This window comes from Leopardus geoffroyi, chromosome X, assembly GCF_018350155.1.
Source record: "Leopardus geoffroyi isolate Oge1 chromosome X, O.geoffroyi_Oge1_pat1.0, whole genome shotgun sequence".
In the NCBI taxonomy this organism is placed as follows: Eukaryota; Metazoa; Chordata; class Mammalia; order Carnivora; family Felidae; genus Leopardus; species Leopardus geoffroyi.
The window spans coordinates 78,019,935-78,040,929 of NC_059343.1; the positions used below are offsets into that span (position 1 = coordinate 78,019,935).

The 20,995-nt window shown below is 36.4% G+C and overlaps 1 protein-coding gene across 5 annotated transcripts in view; it reads left to right on the plus strand.

The window, feature by feature from the left end:
• The window catches only part of DIAPH2 (diaphanous related formin 2), a 995,484-nt gene that overhangs the window by 738,276 nt on the left and 236,213 nt on the right, over nt 1–20,995 (plus strand). Inside the window, exon 26 of one of the 5 annotated variants that reach the window (XM_045470696.1) lies at nt 18,720–19,153. The exons of the other annotated variants lie outside the window; for them this stretch is intronic. Within the exon in view, the coding sequence (XP_045326652.1) occupies nt 18,720–18,734 (15 nt within the window). The 3' untranslated portion in view covers nt 18,735–19,153. Of the gene's footprint in view, nt 1–18,719; nt 19,154–20,995 lie in introns of those variants that run through there. 5 annotated transcript variants of the gene reach the window in all.

Below are 20,995 nucleotides of genomic sequence, written 5' to 3' on the forward strand. Positions count from 1 at the left end.
GAAAATAGGCAATACATATAAAATATATGGTAACTCTGTTAAGCAGAATATTTGACCACAATACCTCATTCACCAGCTGTGGCAGAGAACAGATATTACTGTATTATCTGTATTATATAGACACCATTGCATTCTTTTTTTAGAAAAAGATGTCACCTATCAACCGTTGTATTCTGTTTGACTTCTTACTTCGGGCCAGAAGTAGATGTCCTACTTTTCTGATATGACTACTTTCTGATATGACTGTTCCTTGTATATAAAAAAGCTAAATATTATAAGGAACTAAAGGAATATGTAAAAACAGCATACATTATTTAAAGAGAACCCAAATTCCTCAACATGATAAAAAATACCTACTGGTATAAATGGTTGTTAAATATGTACACATTTTAGATTAATATTGTAAAAATTTTAAATATAAATATCTTTAAAAATATTTCTAAAAGTTGTCAGAATTGTTAATGGCAAGATGAATATTGTCCTTTAAAAATCTGGGGGCGCCTGAGTGGCTCAGTCGGTTAAGCGTCTGACTTCGGCTCATGTCATGATCTCACGGTCCGTGAGTTCGAGCCCCGTGTCCGGCTCTGTGCTGACAGCTCAGAGCCTGGAGCCTGCTTCAGATTCTGTTTCTCCTTCTCTCTCTGACCCTCCCCCATTCATGCTCTGTCTCTCTCTGTCTCAAAAATAAATAAACATTAAAAAATAATAAAAAATAAAAATCTAAGACAGTGTAATAGTTAACACTGAAAATATTAACATCTGTTCAATGCCTACTTTTCTTATTAAAGTCTAGTAAGAGAACCAGGAAACAAAATGCAATATCTTGAGTTCTAATAACAACAACTCACATAGAAATTTTCAAGGAAGTGTTTCTCATAAGTAAGTTATTGAATTATGTCCAAATACCAGGAAGTAGGAAAGTTATAAGATAAGCATTAGGGTATACAACTGACCTTTTCCAATGGCCTTGAGATTGGCCAAAGCTATTGATTGTTACGACCTGAGCTGGAAGATCCCAAAGGCTGATTCTAATGGTACCACCCTCTCACCTTCCTGAGTTTATCTTCATTCCACTTCATCTTTGTTCATCCATTTGCTAATTAATCTTATATTAGAAAAGATGCCCTGTATAAGGTAGTAAGAGGCAGGACTGTCCCTAGAATCCTGCCCATGGAGATCTTTTTGCCTGATCTACCACTTCCTCTTCTCCCCTACCTTCACTTCTTCTCCAGTTGCTTTACCGACTTCTTCAAGTCACTCCATCTAAAAAGGCTTCTTCCCTACTTCTCCCATTTTGGCCTATATAACCTTTCTATGTGCTTTCATACCTCCATCCTAAGGACATTTTACCCTGTAATGTGTTCATTACCATATCCTCAGTCTTCTCTATAATTAACCTACTATGGGTCAAGCAGGGCTAATCACTAATAACATATATGAATGACAATGAATTAATAAAACAGTGAATGAACCAAACAACTAAAAATGAAAAGTTCAAATGTTGGCCCTCTAGAGTTCACATTCTAGTGGGAAAGGCTGTAAAAGGAAAAAATACTAATACTGAAACATGATACATACATACAAAGAGCTTATGAGCACAGAGGAGAGAGTCATGTATTCTGATTTAAGGAAGGCTTTAAAGAGGAAGTGACATGTGAACTGGGTCATCATTGTTTTGCTACTGTGTGGCCTTTCACATTTAGTCTTTTCCTTTTTCTTCTTCTCCACCTTGTTTGGTGTTTATGTTTAGTGGTAAACATATATTGTTTCATAGTTTTCCATGCTGAGTTCAGAGTAGAAAAACAGCTATTTAATTTCTGGGGTAGCAGCTATCAGGTAATTATTATGATCTAAAGGTTATCCATCATATGCTTGGATGAGCAGTGACCAAGCTTCAATTAGTTCTTCCAACTGACAGCTGTCCTGAGCAATAGACCAATAGATGCAGATTATCTAGGGCAACATCAATTGCTTAAAGACTGTCTTGTCTGGTGTGACGTTAGGGCAGTGGTTCTGACCCAGGAATGATTTTGACCCCCAGGGGACATTTGGCAAGGTCTAAAGACATTTTTGTTTGTTACAAACAAGGAGGAGGTGCTGCTGGCATCCAGTGGGTAAAGCCAGGGATGCTGCTAAACGTCTTGCAATGTATATGTACAACAAAGAAATATCTGGTCCAAAATGTTAGTAGTGCAAAGACTGAGGAACCCAACTTTAGGGTTATCTGCTGAATACTTTTTTTTTTTTTAATTTTCATTTGGAAAACAATATGAGATGATTCTAATTAGTAAGCAAAATTAAGACTAAATAAGTTAATAACACATTTCATTTGTCATATCAATTTAATATTTTAATAATTTCAGTTGTCAGCTTGATCACTGTAAGGTTTGTTTTAGTTACTAATATATTCTATATTACTAAAAGATGTCCAGGCTCATATGGCTTATAAAATTTTTAAATCATGCATGTAAATTGAATGAAAATTGGAAACTATAGGCAAAAAAGAAAAAAGTCAACTGAAGTTCTACTATGCAAAGATAATATTAATACTTTGGCATATATCTTTCTAGCCATTTCTCTGTGCATGTACATATGTATTTAGATTTTTAATATATTTTTCTTAAAATAATAACAAAAGGTCTTATGAAAAGTGAAGCCCTAAAATTTATATTTATTTGCAAAACCCTAGCAGCGTATACCTGTACCAATATGACCATCATCATTTAGTTGATGATACCATTGGTTTTAATTAGTTGTGTTTAAAAATGTTAATTGGCCAATTTCTTGATTTTTTTTTTTTTTCAAATTACCTGGTCTTTGGTGCCATGTTAACCATCATTGACTCTTGGAGTCCGCCCCAAAATTGACCAATGGAACTTGCCTTCTCTTTTCCTTTTCTACATAATATCCTCATCAAACTTCCCTGTGGCAATGGGCCTTAAATTGGTAATTGGTGAATTGGCAATTGGGCCCATTTACACTAGCATTTCACATGCATTCTGCTGCCTGTCTCTACTATGTATTTTGATGTAAGAAGCAGTATTTACCTCAACTAGGCTCTCTTTTAAGTTACAAATGTCATTTGTTTGTTAAATATGAAGGCTTGTAATTTAATTACAAAAAGCTTTAACAAAAGTAACATTATAATTTCAAATCAGCACTAGTGTCCTTCTAAATTCTTTTTGTTTTCTCTCATTCTCTCCCTGAACCAATTTTTAAAGTCATAGAATAGTATCTTAAACTTAAAAAAAAATCTGACAAGTTATAATCCTGATGGTGAAATAGTTCCTATTTTTGCTAATATACCTGTTTTTATTTCATTTACTGCAAGTATTTAGTCTCATGATAATCAGAACTTCCTGATATTCTTGATGGAGCTTGTGGGAAAATCAGAGATTAAATGGTATTTCTGAAAAGCTTGGGCATAGACCAGTCATCCATTTAAATCTTTGCACTTTGAAAAGAAAGACATTCAAAGTATATTATTCCCAAGATCTTAGAAATTCTGTGTTCAATTAATGGATTACTCAGTATGATGGTTTAGTTTAATTCTTTTTTTTTTTAATTTCATTAATAATGCACAAAAGAGCCAAACTTGCTTATACCAGAGATGGTATAGTTTGGAATATTGTGTAATTTGTTTTTGCACATTTGTCTTTGGTTTAGGAGTAAAAAAAAAAAAAAAAAACTTTAAAGCTTCCTGTACATTAGAGACATATAAATGCAACAGTGATTAAAAAGAGCAATGCAGATGACTAAAATGTGGGTGAAATAATAAATATAACTGTAGTGACCAACATAGTCTCTAGATGGAAGTTATGGATTGATATCTCCAACAAATTGGAAATTTTATTTTGAAGTTTCATTATTTTTAGTATTAATAAACCATCTTCCTTCATCAGATGACATCTACAAGAAAACATTTGCCCAAGTACTTGCTCCTTAGTTTAAAATATAAGATTTAAAAATAAAAAGTCAATTTAAGAGTAAGTCTCTTTATTATATCATGATCATGTGGTTATTTTTTTCATACTATACTAAAAGTCTAAGGCATATAATGTATTCATAGAAATATATTTTTATTACATTTGCACATTATTTAGGCAAAATATGTTTTTAGGTTACCTTCAGGTAACAGCCTTTAATGCATAGGCAAGATTAACAATGACTATAACTGCTTATGTATGTGATGTTCTCGCTCATTTTTGTAAGCACCTGAAAATAATTGCTTTACTTTTGCTTTTAAACAGACCAGCATGTTTTGGTGTTTTCTGTTTTTCATAGTCTATCAGCATGGTTTGGGTTGCCAAGTAACAAAAAGCATAATTAAAATTGGCTTAAGAAGATGGTCTTACTTTCACACATCACAAGAAATGTAGAGGTGAGGCACTCATAGCATTGGTTAATTCAGTAGCTTAGTGAGATCACCTAGAATGTGAGATTTTTCCAAATATTTCTGTTCTGCCATCCTTGGCATGTTGGTTCATTGTTGGAAAATGACTGCAGTTGTTCCAGGCATCACATGAAAAAATAGTGATATCTAACAATGAAGAGAGTGTTGCCTTACATGAAGCTTTTTTATTTTTATTTTTTATTAGAGAAAACTTTTCTGGAAGCCCCTGTGCAGACTTTTCCTTCTAATTCTGCTGTTTGGGATTGAATTACATGCTCATCTCTAAACTAATCATTGTCAAGGAGAATCTTGGACTAATAATGATTCACTTTTGGGATGGGGGCAAGACCCCTTCCCTGAGTATGTGACTATGTAGAGAGTGAGAAGCCAAACCAACCCAGGGCTCTGCCAGTAAGTAAAAAAGGCTGACATTAGATGGATTACAGCAGGGAACTAACAATATCTATAAAATAGACAACACAAAATGCATTTCTCAGCATTTTTGGAATTGTCAGAAGTTCCAAGTTGGCAAAATAGATATGAATGAGATATATTTCTGAAATGCACACTTTTGTTCATTTATTTTTTTTTTTCAAAAACCATAGGGAATAGTGGGGAGGAGCTAAGATGGCAGAGTAAGCAGTAGGAGGACCCTTGGCTTGCCTTGTCCCTTAAACACAGCTAGATAAATATCACATCATTCTGAATACCCAAGTAATCGACCTAGGACTCACAGAACAAACTGCAAAACTAGAGGGAGAGAAGAGGCGACATTGTGGAAGGTAGGAGATGCAGAGACGTGATTTGGGGGAGAAAAGGATCAAGTGTCCTGTGGAGGGGAGGGAGCCCTTGTCATGGAGAGACATGAAGGAGAGAGAGAGAGAGAGAGAGATAATTTCACAGAGGATTATATAAGAAAAACACTTCCCCAAAGTCAATGACTGTGAAAATGAGAGGGGTTGACTATCATGAATTGTTACAACCAGCAGGACTCAAAGACTGTAGTTACAGAAATCCATAGTATGGCCAGTGTGGAGCCTGGTCAGTGTGCTGCAGTGCTCCTGTGAATGAAGGCAGAGATCTTTGTAGCAAACTGTACAATCAGAGGATCCCAGTACACACAGGGAGAGACAGCTTCCCCTTCTTGGAGCACATCTGGTAGGGGTGGCATTGCCTCTCCAGGGACAAAGGAGCCAACTGGCACCATTACCCTCCTCCTCCCCTCAGCAAAGACAGACATCTTCTGAGAACAGCTAACATGCACACTGGCTCTTTGCTGCCATTTACTCCAAAATTAATACTCCTGTGCTTTCATGGGACTGCCCTTCTGGAACAAACCTGCATCACTACAGAGTACAGAAAAACCCTCCCCCAGAGGACCAGTGTGTGTCCCTTCCCCCCCCCCCCCCACTGCTTTCCAGGTTCCTAAAGTTTGGAGTTTTAAAATCAGTTGGCCTGCCTGGGAAAGAAGACAGGTGCTCTGCACTGCCAGGCAGACAGACAACCCAGGCACAGGGTGAAGGCAGGGATCTGAGAGATACAAGGGACACACGAAGAGAGATTGTTCACACTTCTGGGAGGGCTTCCAGGACAGCAGTGGGTGTGGGCTCCCCTCTCTGGGAGGAGGGAGGAAGTTGGCACCATTTTCCTCCTCCATCCCTCAGCATAAACTAACTTCAGTAACCAGCACAGCACCAAACGTGGCAGCCTGAACTGCTTACACCAAGCCCCACCCCTCTGTGCTCTGCAGGTGCTACTGTTCTTGGGCAAATATGCCTGAGAACCATAAAAGTAGACCTTTCCCCCAGAAGAGGAATACAAACCCCTGCTGTACCTCCATCTACTTATCATAGAATTTTGCAAATCTTTAGCTCTAGTGGAAATAGCATTCGATCTCTATTAGCAAGCAGACCACAGCATACCTAGTTAAAACTCACCACACTTTGGCCAAGGTCCAAACACTCCCCACACCAGGCAAGGAGAAACTGCAGAAAACTGATCTGAGGGAAAGAGCAACCAAAACATAGTAGCAGAGTGCACACAAAACACACCTGAGACACTTCCTGCAGTGTCAGGCCCTGGACAGTGTATGACTTCTTCTTCATAAAGCCATTATTCTCAGGAGCAGGAAACATAACAGGTTTTCCTAACACAGAAGAAGACAAAGACAAAGACCTAGACAAAATGCCAAGATGGAGAAATCCATTGCAATGGAAAGAACAAGAAAAGGTCATGGCTAGGGATCTCACTGAAACATATATAAGTAATAAGCCTGTTCCAGAATTTAAAGCAATAATCATAAAGATACCAGCTTGGCTTGAAAAAAATCATAGAAGACACTAGGGAGTCCCTTACCACAGAGATAAAAGACCTAAAAACTAATCAAGCTCAAATAAGAAATGCTATAACCAAGATGTGAAACCAACTGGATGTAATGACCACAAGGATAGAAGAAACAGATGAATGAATAAGTGATATAGAAGATGAAGCTATGGACAATAATAAAGCTGAAAAGAAGACAGAAAGTAAAATACTGGATCACAAATGTAGATTTAGGGAACTCAGTGACTCTATAAAGCATAATAACATTCATATCATAGGAGACCCAGAAGAAGAATAGAGACAAAAGGGGCAGAAGGTTTATTTAAGAAAATTATAGCTGAAAACTTAGCTAATCTGGCGGAATGAAACAAACATCCAGATCCAGGAGATACAGAGAACTTCCATCAAAATCAATAATACCAGGCTAACAATAAGACATATCATTAAATTTGCAAAATATAGAGATAAAGAAAATATTCTAAATGCAACAAGACAAAAGAAGTCCCTAGCTTACAAGGGAAAACAAATAAGGTTAACAGCAGATCTCTCCACAGAAATTTGGCAGGCCAGAAGGGAGTGGCATGATACATTCAACATGCTGAATAGCCAATAATATTCTATCCAGCAAAGTTGTCATTCAGAATAGAAGGAATATAAAGAGTTTTTCAGACAAATACTAAAGGAGTCTGTAACCACTAAATCAGCACTCCAAGCAATATTAAAGGGAACTCTGAGTAAGAAAGAAAGACCAAAAGCAACAAAGATTAGAAAGGTACATAGAACATCACCAGAAACAACAATAAGACAAGTAATAAAATGGCACTAAAATAATATCTATCAAAAATCATTCTGAATGTAAATGGACTAAATGCTCCAATCAAAAGATGTAGGGTGTCATAATGGTAAAAAAAAAAAAAAAATCCACCTGCTGCCTACAAGAGACTCGTTTTAGACCTAAAGACACCTGCAGATTGAAACTGACAGGATGGAGAACCATCTGTCATGCTAATGGATGTCAGGAAGGAAGGAAAGGAAGCCAGAGTAGCAATACTTATATCAGACAAACTACATTTTTTAAAGACATACAGAAGGGCAAGATATCATAATAAAGGGATCTATACAACAAAAAAAGCTAATAATTGTAAATATTTATGTCCCCAACTTGAAAGATCCAAAATATGTAAAACAATTAATAACAAACATGAAGGAAATCATTGATAATAATACAATAATAGTAGGGGACTGTTACATCCCACTAATAGCAATGGACAGTTCCTTTAAGCCAAAAATCAACAAGGAAACAATGGCTTAGAATAGCACACTGGACCAGATGGACTTAACAGATATATTCAGGACATTTCTTCCTAAGGTAGCAAAATACACATTCTTTTTGAGTCCACATGAAACATTTTCCAGAGTAGATCACATATGTGATCAGAAATCAGGCCTCAACAAGTACAAAATAATGAGATCATAACCATGCATATTTTCAGATGACAGCACTATGAAACTTGAAGTCAACCACAAGAAAAAAATTGAAAAGACCACAAGTACATGGAGGTTAAAGAACATCCTACTAAAGAATGCATGAATCAACCAGGAAATTAAAGAAGAAATTGAAAAAATATATGGAAACAAATGATAATGAAAGCATGATGATCCAGATCCTTTGAGATGAAGTAAAAGAGGTGCTAAGAGGGAAATATGTAGCAATACAGGCCTATCTCAAGAAGCAAGAAAAATCTCAAATATATAACCTAACCTTAAACCTAAAAGAGCTAGAGAAAGAACAAATGATGCTTAAAGCCAGCAGAAGGGAAATAATAAAGATTAGAGCAGAAATAAATGATAAACAAAAAACAAACAAACAACACAGTAAAACAGATCAATGAAACCAAGAGCTGGTTCTTTGTTTTTTGTTTGCTTGTTTGTTTGTTTATTTTGTCTTTTTTTAAGTCTGTTTGTTTGCTTGTTTTTGTGAGAGAGAGCATGTGTGCATGAGAGGGAGAGGGACAGAGAGGGAGGGAGAGAGAGACAATCCCAAGCAGGCTTGGCACCATCATCACAGAGCCCGACATGGGGCTCAAACTCTTGAAATGAGAGATCTGAGCCAAAATCAGGAGAGACACTTAACTGACTGAGCCACCCAGGTGTCCATAGGAACTGGTTCTTTTAAATAATTAATAAAATTGATAAGCCCTTAGCCACACTTATCAAAAAGAAAACAGAAAGGACCCAAACAAAATCACAAATGAGAGAAAAGTGATCACAACCACCACCACAGAAATACAATTATATGAGAATGTTATGAAAAATTATATGCCAACAAAGTGAGCAATCTAGAAGAAATGGATAAATTCCTAGAAACATGTAAACTACCAAAACTAAAACAAGAAGAAATAGAAAATTTGACCAGACCCATAACAAGTACAGAAATTGATTTAGTAATTAAAAATCTCCCAAAAATCAAGAATCCAGGCCCACTAAAAGAAGAGAATTATAGGCCAAATCCCTGATGAGCATGAATGCAAAAATTCTCAACAAAGTAATAGCAAATTGAATCCAACAGTACGAAAAAGGATAATCCACCATGATCAAGTGATTTATTCCTCGGCTGCAAAGGTGGTTCAATATTCTCAAATCAATCAATGTGAAACACTACCTTTATAAAAGAAAGGATAAGAACCACATGATACTCTTAATAGCTAAAGAAAAAGCATTTGACAAAGTACAGCATCCATTCTTGATAAAAACTCTCAATAAAGTAGGGATACAGGAAACATACCTTAATATCATATAGTCCATATACAAAAGACCGACAGCTAATGTCATCATTTGCAAATGACATTTCTGATAAAGGGTTAGTATCCAAAAATATAAAGAACTTATAAACTCAACACCCCCAAAATGAATAATCTAAAAATTTAGCAGAAGACATGAATAGACATTTTTCCAAGAAGACATATACGTGACCGACAAGCACGTGAAAAGATGCTCAACATCACTCATCATCATGGAAATAAAAACCAAACTACAATGAGGTATCACCTCATACCTGTCAGAATGGCTAGAATCAACAACACAAGAAACAACACACATTGGCGAGGATGTGGAGAAAGAGGAACCCTCTTTCACTGTTGGTGGGAATGCAAACTGGCACAGCCACTCTGGGAACAGGTATAGAGGTTCTTCAAAAAGTTAAAAATAGAAGTATGCTATGCTCCAACAATTATATTAGGTATTTACCCAAAGAATACAAAAATACTGATTCAAAGGGACACATGCACCCTGATATTTACAGCAGCATTATCAACAATAGCCAAATTATAGAAAGAGCCCAAATGTCCATTGACTGATTAGTAGATAAAAAAGTGGTGATATATAGCCATAAAAAAGAATAAAATCTTGCCATTTTCAAGGACGTGGATGGATCTAGAATGTATTATGTTGAGTGGAATAAGCCAGTCAGAGAAAGACGACTATCATATTATTTCACTCATGTGGAATTTAAGGGAAAAAAAGCACACCAGAAAACAGACTCTTAACTATAAAGAAGAAATTGAGGGTTGCTGGAGGGGAGGTCGGTGGGGGTTGGGGAGGTGGGTGCGTTAAATGGGTGATGGGCATTAAAGAGGGCACTTGTGATGAGCACTAAGTGTTATATGTAAGTGATGAATCCTTAAAATCTACTCTTGAAACTAATATTACACTATATGTTAATTAACTGAAATTTAAATTAAATTTAAACTTAAAAACTTGAAACAAAAAAATTAAAAATAATTTAAAAATAGAATCATGGGAAATGTAAATGTAAATAGAAAACATTTCTTTAATTTACAAGTTATCTTTTCCTGTTTGTTTTCTGCCTTTAGTTGGAGTAAATTTATACAAGACAGCCCTGCTTTTCCAGCTTGTTTGCTTATTCTTTTTCTCCTTCATCACTGTTTTGTTTACTAAAATGTCTAAGCTTAATGTGAATGGGGAGAACAATACAATAAAGTATAAATATAGTTATTAGGAAATTATATTATGGTTTAAAACATAGTAAATGCTATGTAAAGAAAAAAATTGCGCCAAATGTAATGACCACATGAAAGTTGCTGAGATGTTTCCTCATTAGTCATAGATTTCCTTCTACAATCAATATTTTAGATTTAGATTTTGGCATTATAGTTTCCCCCTCCCCCCTCAGGTATAGGAATCAGTGCATTTTCCTGTTTAGAAGACTTCAGTAGTTGAAATTAGATGATTTTTAGACAAACTTGTTTCTCAGGCTGTATATCCTTTTATGGCATAGGAAAAATAAAAATGAATTCCGGCCCACTTTAGAGAAGGAATCTTGCCAAAGGCTTTATCATTTCAGTTCAATAATCTTAGCATTATTTGCTAGAATATGGAGGATATGCAGACATGATCTTTACCTAGAAGCATAGCACCCTCCCTACTTTTAGACATGGGTCAAATTCAAAACTTAAAAGAAACTAATGAGAAGATGTCTGTCCTTTTCCTAATATTATTTCTAAATCTATGGTTCTTGTCCTTGTTAATTAAGTAAATTAACACCTGTCCTTTTGCAAGAGAAAACAAAACAGAGCAAAACAGTGCCTCAGACAAATACTAATTCAACCTCAGTGACTACTTCTTTGCCAAGGATGATAGACATTAATATCCTAATATGAGTTTCTAGACCCAGAAGCTCTGACAAAAGATACTTTTAGTGCCAAAAATATGAAAAATTACAAGGAACTTACAAAGATATTTAGTTTATCTTGGATTCCTTTCACCCTGGTCCTTGTTCTCTGCCAGCTGTCAGCTAGTTTATCTGATAATCTAATGCAGTACTAATGTATCACTTATTCTGTACTACATATGTGCCCTTTAAATTCAGGAAAATGCCTTAATCCAGCAGAGCAATTGTACTGTGAGGAACTTCTTACAGCATGGTTAGCTGACAGAGGTAATATTTAGAAGGGCAGACTTACTTGAACCTCTGAAAGAAAGTCTTGTAGGCAGCTACCTAATTCTGCCTGGGTGTAGGATTTTTTCCCCCATCAAGGACATTCTACAGCTTAACCTGGCTGTTATGGTCTTCTAATTCAGCTTTATGATCTTTGTTTTAAAGATTTGTATCATTTAGTAATGGCTTCTCTTGGGATATAGACCAGGGATCAGCAATTAATGACCTAGGGGCTAAATCCAGCCGGTCCTCTGCTTTTGTAAATAACGTGGTTTGGACACAATACCATGTCCATTTTTTAAATTATTTGTGGCTGATTTTTTTATTTTTAAATTTTTTTTAATGTTTATTTATTTTTGAGACAGAGAGAGACAGAGCATGAACAGGGGAGGGCCAGAGAGAGAGGAAGACACAGAATCTGAAGCAGGCTCCAGGCTCTGAGCTGTCAGCACAGAGCCCGACACGGGGCTCGAACTCATGGACCGTGAGATCATGACCTGAGCCGAAGTCGGACGCTTAACCGACTGAGCCACCCAGGCGCCCCGTGGCTGGTTTCACCCTATAATGGCAGCACTGAGTAGTTGAGAGAGTCCATGTGCCACACAGGCTGAAAGTCTGTCCAGCCCTTTTTACAGAAAAAGCATGCAGATCCTTAATGTGGAACATACAAAGAATGATGTTAAGGTGAGATTCTGATAGGGAGATCATACAAAACAGATATAGTCTCTTGTGTTTTAACTTTCAAATGCAGTCCCTCCTTATGAGGGGAGAGCTTTTGAGAAGATGGGAGTCAGGAATTTAATTGGAAAAGATGTGGTATCAACTTGGCTGTTGATTTGCCCTTTCCTTTCTGGGTGTCATTAATTCTTTATATATTGCCCCTGAGGCAGAATTACTCCACGCATCTTGCATGCCAGGCAGGATGACTGCAGGAGTTAACCCCAGGCTTAGTGTATGAGACCTAGGTCATGCTTAACCAATAGTCCTGATCCCACTTATGCATCCCTGGAGACAAAAGACACTTAGTGCATATATTATATTAAGTACACAATATATGCTTTACAATCTCCCCATACTCTATCATATAGTGCAATACACATACAGCCTCATTAGTGGGAAAATATTTTGTCATAACATGGGCAGGATTTTAGTTTTTATTTTTAATAGAAATATCTTCTCAGTCTATTTCTTTAGATCCCTATCTGTCAGTGTTACCAAGGGTCTACCCAGCATTACCAAGGGTCTACCGTTGGTCCTACATAATTTTTCCAGTGCAGTTCATATCTATTCTCATGGTTTATACTCTTTTCTGAGTTGCAACCTTATTCTTCAGTTCTAGACTCAAGTTTATTGTCTGTTACATGCCTCTAACTAGATTTTCCCACAGGTGTCTCCAATTCAGAATATTCAGAATATAATTCATTACATTTTTTTCCCAACTTCTTTCCAAATTCTCTGTTTTGATTAATGGAATGACTTGTTACCTTTTCCCTCACTATTCACATCTGTTCAATACCCAGTTCATTTCAATTCTGCCTGAGTCATCCTCACTTTAACTGCTCTAGTTTTGGTATTTATTGTATCTCCCCTGAACTACAGCAATAATATTTTTAGTCATCCTAACTTCAGTCTTAACCACCCTCCCAAACTTTTTAACACTGCCAAATATTTCTTTGTAAAACATAGGTCTCATTGGGACACTCATCTTCTCAGAAATCTGTAATGGCCTACCATAGGTGACAGTAAAGTCTTAAGCAGCCCTCCATTATCCTTTTCCTTTGCAATGCTCACAGTTTCCCTTCCACTGATGAAATCATGTTCATCTTCCAAGACTCTATTCAATGGCTGTTTTCTCCATTACATCTTTACTAGTATCTCTTCCCCAACTCCAAAGAGAATTAATTTCTCCCTATGTTCATATCATGTTGTTAATGTGGCATTGTAACACCCAACTCAATATAATTGGTGATATGCAGACTTGCCCTTTTCTTTATGCTGCTAGTTCCACTGGAGTAAATGTATCTCATTTGTCTTTGAATTTTTATCAAAGAAGACTCCTCTTATCAAGACTCCACCTTTTATCAAGAAAAATCCTCTATAAATAATGGCATACTATGGAAGGAGATAAAGAAGAGGTCAGTAGAATATTAGTATAGTAGGAAAAGGACATTGTCATCAGTAAGTAAGCAGTGATATTTAACCAAATCTAGATCATGACCAAGAATAGAATCACAATTGAGATGTGTTTTACACTGTGGAATATAGCTGCAGTGCTCATATGCACACAGAATGGCTTGTTTCCCAGAATGCAATCACTATATAACAGTGTCCTTATTATTTCTAGTTTTGAAAAGAGGATCTTCAGTAATATCTGGTTCCAATGTCTATTCCATCCAAACCCAGTTTTGAAATGATCACACTATAATATCATTCTCAGATATTTTCACAGAAAAATTCTTTCTGGCTATATGAACCCCAGATTCATGGTGTCACAGACAGTAATGACATTATATATTCATTTTATTTTTCATGTTTTATAAACTAATGACTCAGACAAGTACACCTATGGATTCAAAAAACCCTAGAAAGAAACAGAGGAATTCCCTATGGGCTTCTGGCATGTTTTCCAACCCCTTTATCACCTAACTAGCTAGTCTTTCAAATAAGCTGATAGGGAAAGAAGGTTTATAACTTTACTTCATTCTACTGTTTTGCCATCCTTCCTGTAAAGTTCTTTTTAATTATCAGTTTCTTAGAAAAGAATTCAGGCCCTATCATTCTGACTCCTGAAAATGTGAAAGATACCTAATAAGCTTTGTCCTTTCAGTAAATACCCAGTTCATGTCCATGGATATAGTTACATCCTTAATCCTATTTTCCCTGAGCTAAATTATCCATCTTGTGTTTGTGGTGTGGCATTTACCAAACTTTTAGCACTTCTCTTATTCTTCATCAGACGTCTTTTCAGTTTTTTATATATCCCTTAAACAGAGGAAGAGCCAGATGTGTGAGGCCTGTGCTTATACAGTTTAGGAGAAATCATTTCAGGAAAAGAATATAAAAAATAACTTTCTTCTACAAATTTTACAAAACTACATTTCCAGGTAAACATATTGCCAGCACCCCTCCCATGCAAGTGAGAAGTCCTGATTGCTTTTGCTTCATTAGCTTCATGGTGAATCTGTCTCTGCCCTTAGAGCTGTTCTGCCCATAAATTAAGCACAACCCTTTAAAAAAAGGCCAAACTGTCAAAAAGGATAAACCCAAGTAAGAACATTGTTATCACATGTGCTAAGCTAGTATTTATACTAAATTAATCATCACTGTCTTCATTAATTAAGAAATAGTTATTGCACTCCTACTTTGTATTAGGTGCTATATTTACCTTATACTTAAGAGTGCTTATCTAAATATAATATCACACCTTAAGCAAGTGAAACCAACATAATGCCTGCTTTTTCAGACGCTATTAAACTAAGCCAAAACCGAAACAAACGTGAACAAGAGAAATATATGGATATCTGAATGCATGTTAAATATTTAACAGATACATTAACATTATAGACAAGAAAGAATGAGTGCACCTTGTAGTGATGGTTAGTAAAGCAGGTTTCAGGTCTCCAATATAATATGAAGAAGGAGAGGTTTATTTTTTTTTTAAGTTTTATTTATTTAAGTAATCTTTACACCCCGTGTGGGGCTTGAACTCACAACCCAAGATCAAGAGTCACATGCTCTTGCAAAGGAGCCAGTCAAGTGCCCCAGTCTTTCTTCTAATTAATGAAAATGACATGTTCTTTACCAATAACATAGCATGGAAGTATCAAGTTAACTTCAGGACTGTTGTAACCTCTACGGGCTGTGTTGTCATTGTTTCCATGTCTCATCAGTGCTCCCTTTTTTATTTGTGTTGCTTGGATTGTACTTGTTGTTTAGAGTTATATATATTTCTCTACATATGAAAATTACCCTGACTGTTCAGACAACATTAATAAAGGGAAAGGTGCTACCCCATAATTACTGGAAGGATATCAATATTTTGGAAAGTAGGACAACTCATCAAACAATCACTTTCTACTTAGAAAAGCCTAAGAGTTCTGATGGCAATCAAGATAGCTTTGTGAAGAGTAAATTGAGCAAAAACCATTTTAATTTACTTCTGTGAAAGAACCTGTGCCTTTATAGTCCAAGAGAAAGAAACCTCTATTATTTGATAAGATTTTGATTCCCTCTGTTGTGACATTCATTCTCAATTTTGGCTGGTAAAAAAAAAAAAAAATAGGATCTAGACTTTAGATTCTAGAATACTATTTCAAATGATAGTAAGACAGTGTTCCAGGTGAGTGAGTCTTAGACATTAGCTAAAAGAGGACTAACACTAACACTGGAGAATGTGTGCTTCTTTGGATGACTCCTAAATGCCAGGAGCACCATGCATATAATTTATTTTTGGATGTGTATGTTCCTTCAGAAATAGGATCCAGTTCAGTTAGGATTTAGTAAAATATAAAATAATTAAAGGCATCATCCAGGTAGCATAGAAACAAGAACATACACAAGTTCATTAGAAAAAGATTTTTGATTCTTAGTGGAAGGGTACTAACCATGAACCATCAGTATATGAGATGTGGCTATTTTTTTTTTTTTTAAGAAAAACCAGAAATGTGTAGAGTCAAAGGACTTTTACCCTCTTCATTATCTTAATTGAAAGATAATGACATTGTCCTAAATATTTTTGAAAATGCCTATTTTGGTTTTTCCCTAAGGGTTATATAGCCTATGCTTTAGATCTTTTCGGGGTTACTATATCCGTGCAATTTGAGGGTTTGCATTTTGCAAACAGCCAAAAATTACATTGAACCAAGTTTTATGAATAAGATATATGATTGAAATGGGTAACAAAATCTCTGGTCAAAATTATTATTAACCTAAAATAATGAGACTGATTTCATTTGATTCAGAGTTCAATTCTTTTTCTTTTCTTTTTCTTTTTTGTTTTGAGAGGGGGTGGAGAATGCTAGTGGGGGGAGGGGCAGAGGAAGAGACAATCTCAAGAAGGCTCCATGCCCAGTGTGGAGCCCCAACTCAGGACTTAATCTCTTAGAGATCATGACCTTAGCTGAAATCAAGAGTCAGATGCTTAACCAACTGAGCCACCCAGGTGCCCCTTGGAGGTCAATTCTGAAGGAGGAAGTATAATCACAAAGTAATGGCTCTTACGAAAATAAGTTTATGGCTTCCCAAGGTGGCTATCTGAATAACAGTATTCATAGTTTCAACAGATATATTGGAACCAATCTTATAAGTTTACAATTGCACCTTAAAATGTTACAAAACAGGGGCGCCTGGGTGGCGCAGTCAGTTAAGCGTCCGACTTCAGCCAGGTCACGATCTCGCGGTCCGTGAGTTCGAGCCTCGCGTCGGGCTCTGGGCTGATGGCTCAGAGCCTGGAGCCTGTTTCCGATTCTGTGTCTCCCTCTCTCTCTGCCCCTTCCCCGTTCATGCTCTGTCTCTCTCTGTCCCAAAAATAAAAATAAACGTTGAAAAAAAATTAAAATGTTACAAAACAAATGCTATGATATGTTAGGAAAATTGAGGCATGGGAAACTGGGAATATTTTTATATAAGATATTGGTTAGCCCTATCTCATAGGGTATTGTTTCCAGTTTAGTCTATTTTTTGTAAGGGTATATGACGTTGGAGGAAGCTGCAATTTACAAAATAATGTCCCACCAGTAGAGAAGACTCACAGGAAAACATAAACATCATTGAATTTATAGAAAGATCTCTATGAGAGAGTTGTTATTCTCTAGAAATTGTATTGAATGGCTTAATTTGGAGTCAACAAAAAAATTTTCCCGAGGGACTCTCTGACCCCTATCTCCCCCCACCCTTTACCCTACAAGCTGAAAAACTCCCCTGTTTTGCATTTGAGGATTAGCCTCACTTTTATGGAATTCAGTCACTGTAGTGGTTCCTGTGGAAAACTTATACCTCCGTGAAGCATTTTTTAAGGAAGATATTGACTAGGTTTCTATTTCTCAGCAGCCAATAGACAAGATAAGGGCTTAAGAAACTGACAGCTTTTAGTTAGACATAAGGAAGTATTTTCTTTTAGAAGTGATTAAGTATCAGGACAGATTCCTGAGGGAGGTCATGGAACCCTATTCACAAGCAGAAGACTACAGCAAGCATTTCTTCAGGGCCCTTCCTGTTCTGAGTCTATATTTCTACTTGTCAAGGTAATTTGATATTCTTATCTAAGTCTCCAAGGTGCTTTTCAACCCTCCCAAATTGGTCTTATGAAAACCTTATTGATTGTGCTGCCTCTTCCATCTTCTAAGATGGTGACAGTAATAAGGCAGTAAACTCAGCCCTTAGCCCTGTAACATACCCCACACCCATGCCTCCCCAAGATGTCCTCCCATTAAAATATTCTATCAGTGACCTTAAAATTTCAGTTTGTTATTTGGTTCAAAATAAAATTTAAAAAAAAAGCTAGAAATTAACTTCATATAGCCGCTCAAAGTGCTTTGCAGATTTTAATTAAGTAGAGGTCCATAGAAACATGTCAATTCAATTGTTTTTCTTTCCTAGATGGAAAGGGGGGATACTTAAATACCTACTAAGAAAAAATGTGTCTGTGGAAACCTGCAGCATTTGAAAACCTTTTCCATGCTATAGATTGTAGATTAACTTCTAGCTAATCAGAGTTCTGCATTCTAATGGACTGTGACAGGAGAGGCAGTTTTCCCTCCAACTTCAGATCACATGGTTTTGCAGTTGGAAGGCAAATTTTAAAAGAAGGCCTTGGGGATCACAGCCAGCCTTCATTATCAGTGCATGACCGCTTTGTAACCAACTGCAAGTTTAATATCCAAGGAGATTTGCACATAACAGTCTTTTTTTCTTTCTTCTCATTTTTAATAATTTACCCATGAGATATTCTTCATGGCTGCACTGGTGTGCAACGATCTGTTCATCTGTCAAACCTCCAGATATATACAGCATTGGAAAGATACATTAATTTTTTATTTGTTTCCTAAGGAGGCTCAACAGTAAGCTGGTTGTGCTGAATACAGGAAGACTACTTCAGTGAACATGTAGTAGAATTCATTTAACTGGCTCCCTCACCTGCAGCATATCAGTTTCTTCTGAGTCTCTCCTCTGCCAAAAGGAAGTCATTTATACAAATAAAGTAAAGGAACTTTTCATGTAAACCTTCCACCGGAACCTGAGATGGTTTTGTCTTAAACTGAAAGATCACTGGAAAACCTTTGTATTACTAATGCTTGTGGATCCTGCAAATATCTTATTCAAAACAAAGATCTCATTTTTAAAATTAGAACACTTCTTTTCTTTTAACTTTGAAGGTTCTGTGTAAATATTAATCTCTACACAAGTGAATTTTCACTGCAGAGTGTTGAGCTGTGTCAGTGTGACAAATGTCATGGATATCAGACCTCAGAAACACTAAACACTGGCATTTTTAAGAAAATAAATGTAAAGGTCAGTGAACCATAACCTATGCTTGATTAGGAAGAAAACCACCGCTTGAAGGTAGATAATGCTTATTTCAAGGTCACTAAGATTCTCCCCTATAAAGAAATAACAAGGTGGGTAGAGAACTATGTGTAAAGATGTTCTTAGTAATTTTATGTTTTGAAAGTTCCCAGGCTGGAAACTATTATTATGTAAACAGACTGGCTCCAGCTACTAATTCTTAGAAAATATGGAGAGTATCGAAAGTTTAACTAGGTTTTGACCTTTTATGTTATGAAGACTACAGTAGGGAAGAGGGAGCTAGGAAGTGTATTAGGGGTCATTTTATGTAAGGTGATCAGGGGAGGCCTTACTAATGAGACATTTAAGCAGATACTTGATGGTGCTGAGAGCAGAGGGATCACAAGTGTAAAGGTGCTGAGGGAAGGAGACATGGGCTGGAATAGAAGGACGCAGGAGAAGATGAGGTCAGAGAGGTAGCAGGGGGCTAAATCATGTAAGGCCTTATAGGCTATTGGAAGGGCTGTTTTTCTTCACCTCTGAGTAGGAATAGATGAATTCTCTGACTGACAGGTAGTGGATGGAAGAGGGGGAAAGATATAAGAATAGAGCTTTAGGGGAAAGGGAAAATTAAAGGATGGGAAAGGGAAGTATCATCTACAAAGGAGATGGAGAGAAAACACACTGGTCTATAGGAAGGAAGGAACATAATATCTCATAATAATGTCTCCTAACATAACCTAAAAAGGCAGAAAATGTCTATTTTGTTTGACTTGGTTTAGCAGGTTACCTATGGTCTATACATCTGTGATTCATACTGTATTTACATAGGTTAATAAGCACTACTTTAACCTCCATCTAACTACAGTATGAATACATTTGTTCAGTGCCTGTTACTAAGAAACCTAAGTATTTGAGCAAGCTAATCAAGCTTTCAATTACCCTAGTGAAAAAGAAAGTTACACTTCTCAGTTACAAATGTAATTGATTGGTTGATGAAGTATTCATGAGATCTTGCATAAGAGATCTTTGGGAAAGAAAATATTTATCTGTATTACATTGCTGATAAAGTCTTCAGAGGTATTGACTGTCAGAGTATAGTTTCTATAGCTGGAAATTCTTTGCCCTGAGCATGACTCCTTCAATCCAATATGCCCTTTAAACACAATGAAACTATAGGAAAGGAATATCTAATGTTATTTGATGTTAATTAAAGAATAGGGTTCTTTTCTTTAATGGAAAGCCTTAAATTGTCCCCAGCTGCAGTTGAAAAACCTAATGAATCATTGCTGCCATCTTATTGTGGGTGTTTTTTTTCTCTCATAATGTAATTGTTCAGTTCTTTGTTCAATGCTGAAAATTTCATTTTGGGTCACATTTTAACTTTCCATTTGTAACCTGACATGCTTATTCTAAAATGGAAGTGAGAAAGATCTGGAAAAGTATGTGAGACCTGATTTGCTAGTACCTTTGGTATTCTTTAGGACTTTCTCCCAGTTGTGCTAACAATTAGGGACTTTGGACCAAGTTATACATCACATAGTGGTAACACACATTTGGGATTTGTTTTTCCCAACAATTCTTGTCATTGGTTGTAGGTAAGCACAGAAAGTTGCAAAAGTATCACTGGTAGCCAAAACAATTCAAGGAAAGAACATGTAGGTATCTATATGAAGCAAAGTAGAAGAGAAGGAAGTAGAATTTTTTTAGGGAAATTTCTTTTGTACGGTGATGAAAAGGTCTCATATGCAGAATCATATTTCCTTTTCATTGTCATGCCCAGGACGTCTCTGGGACAGGGAAAGGACATTGCTGCCATA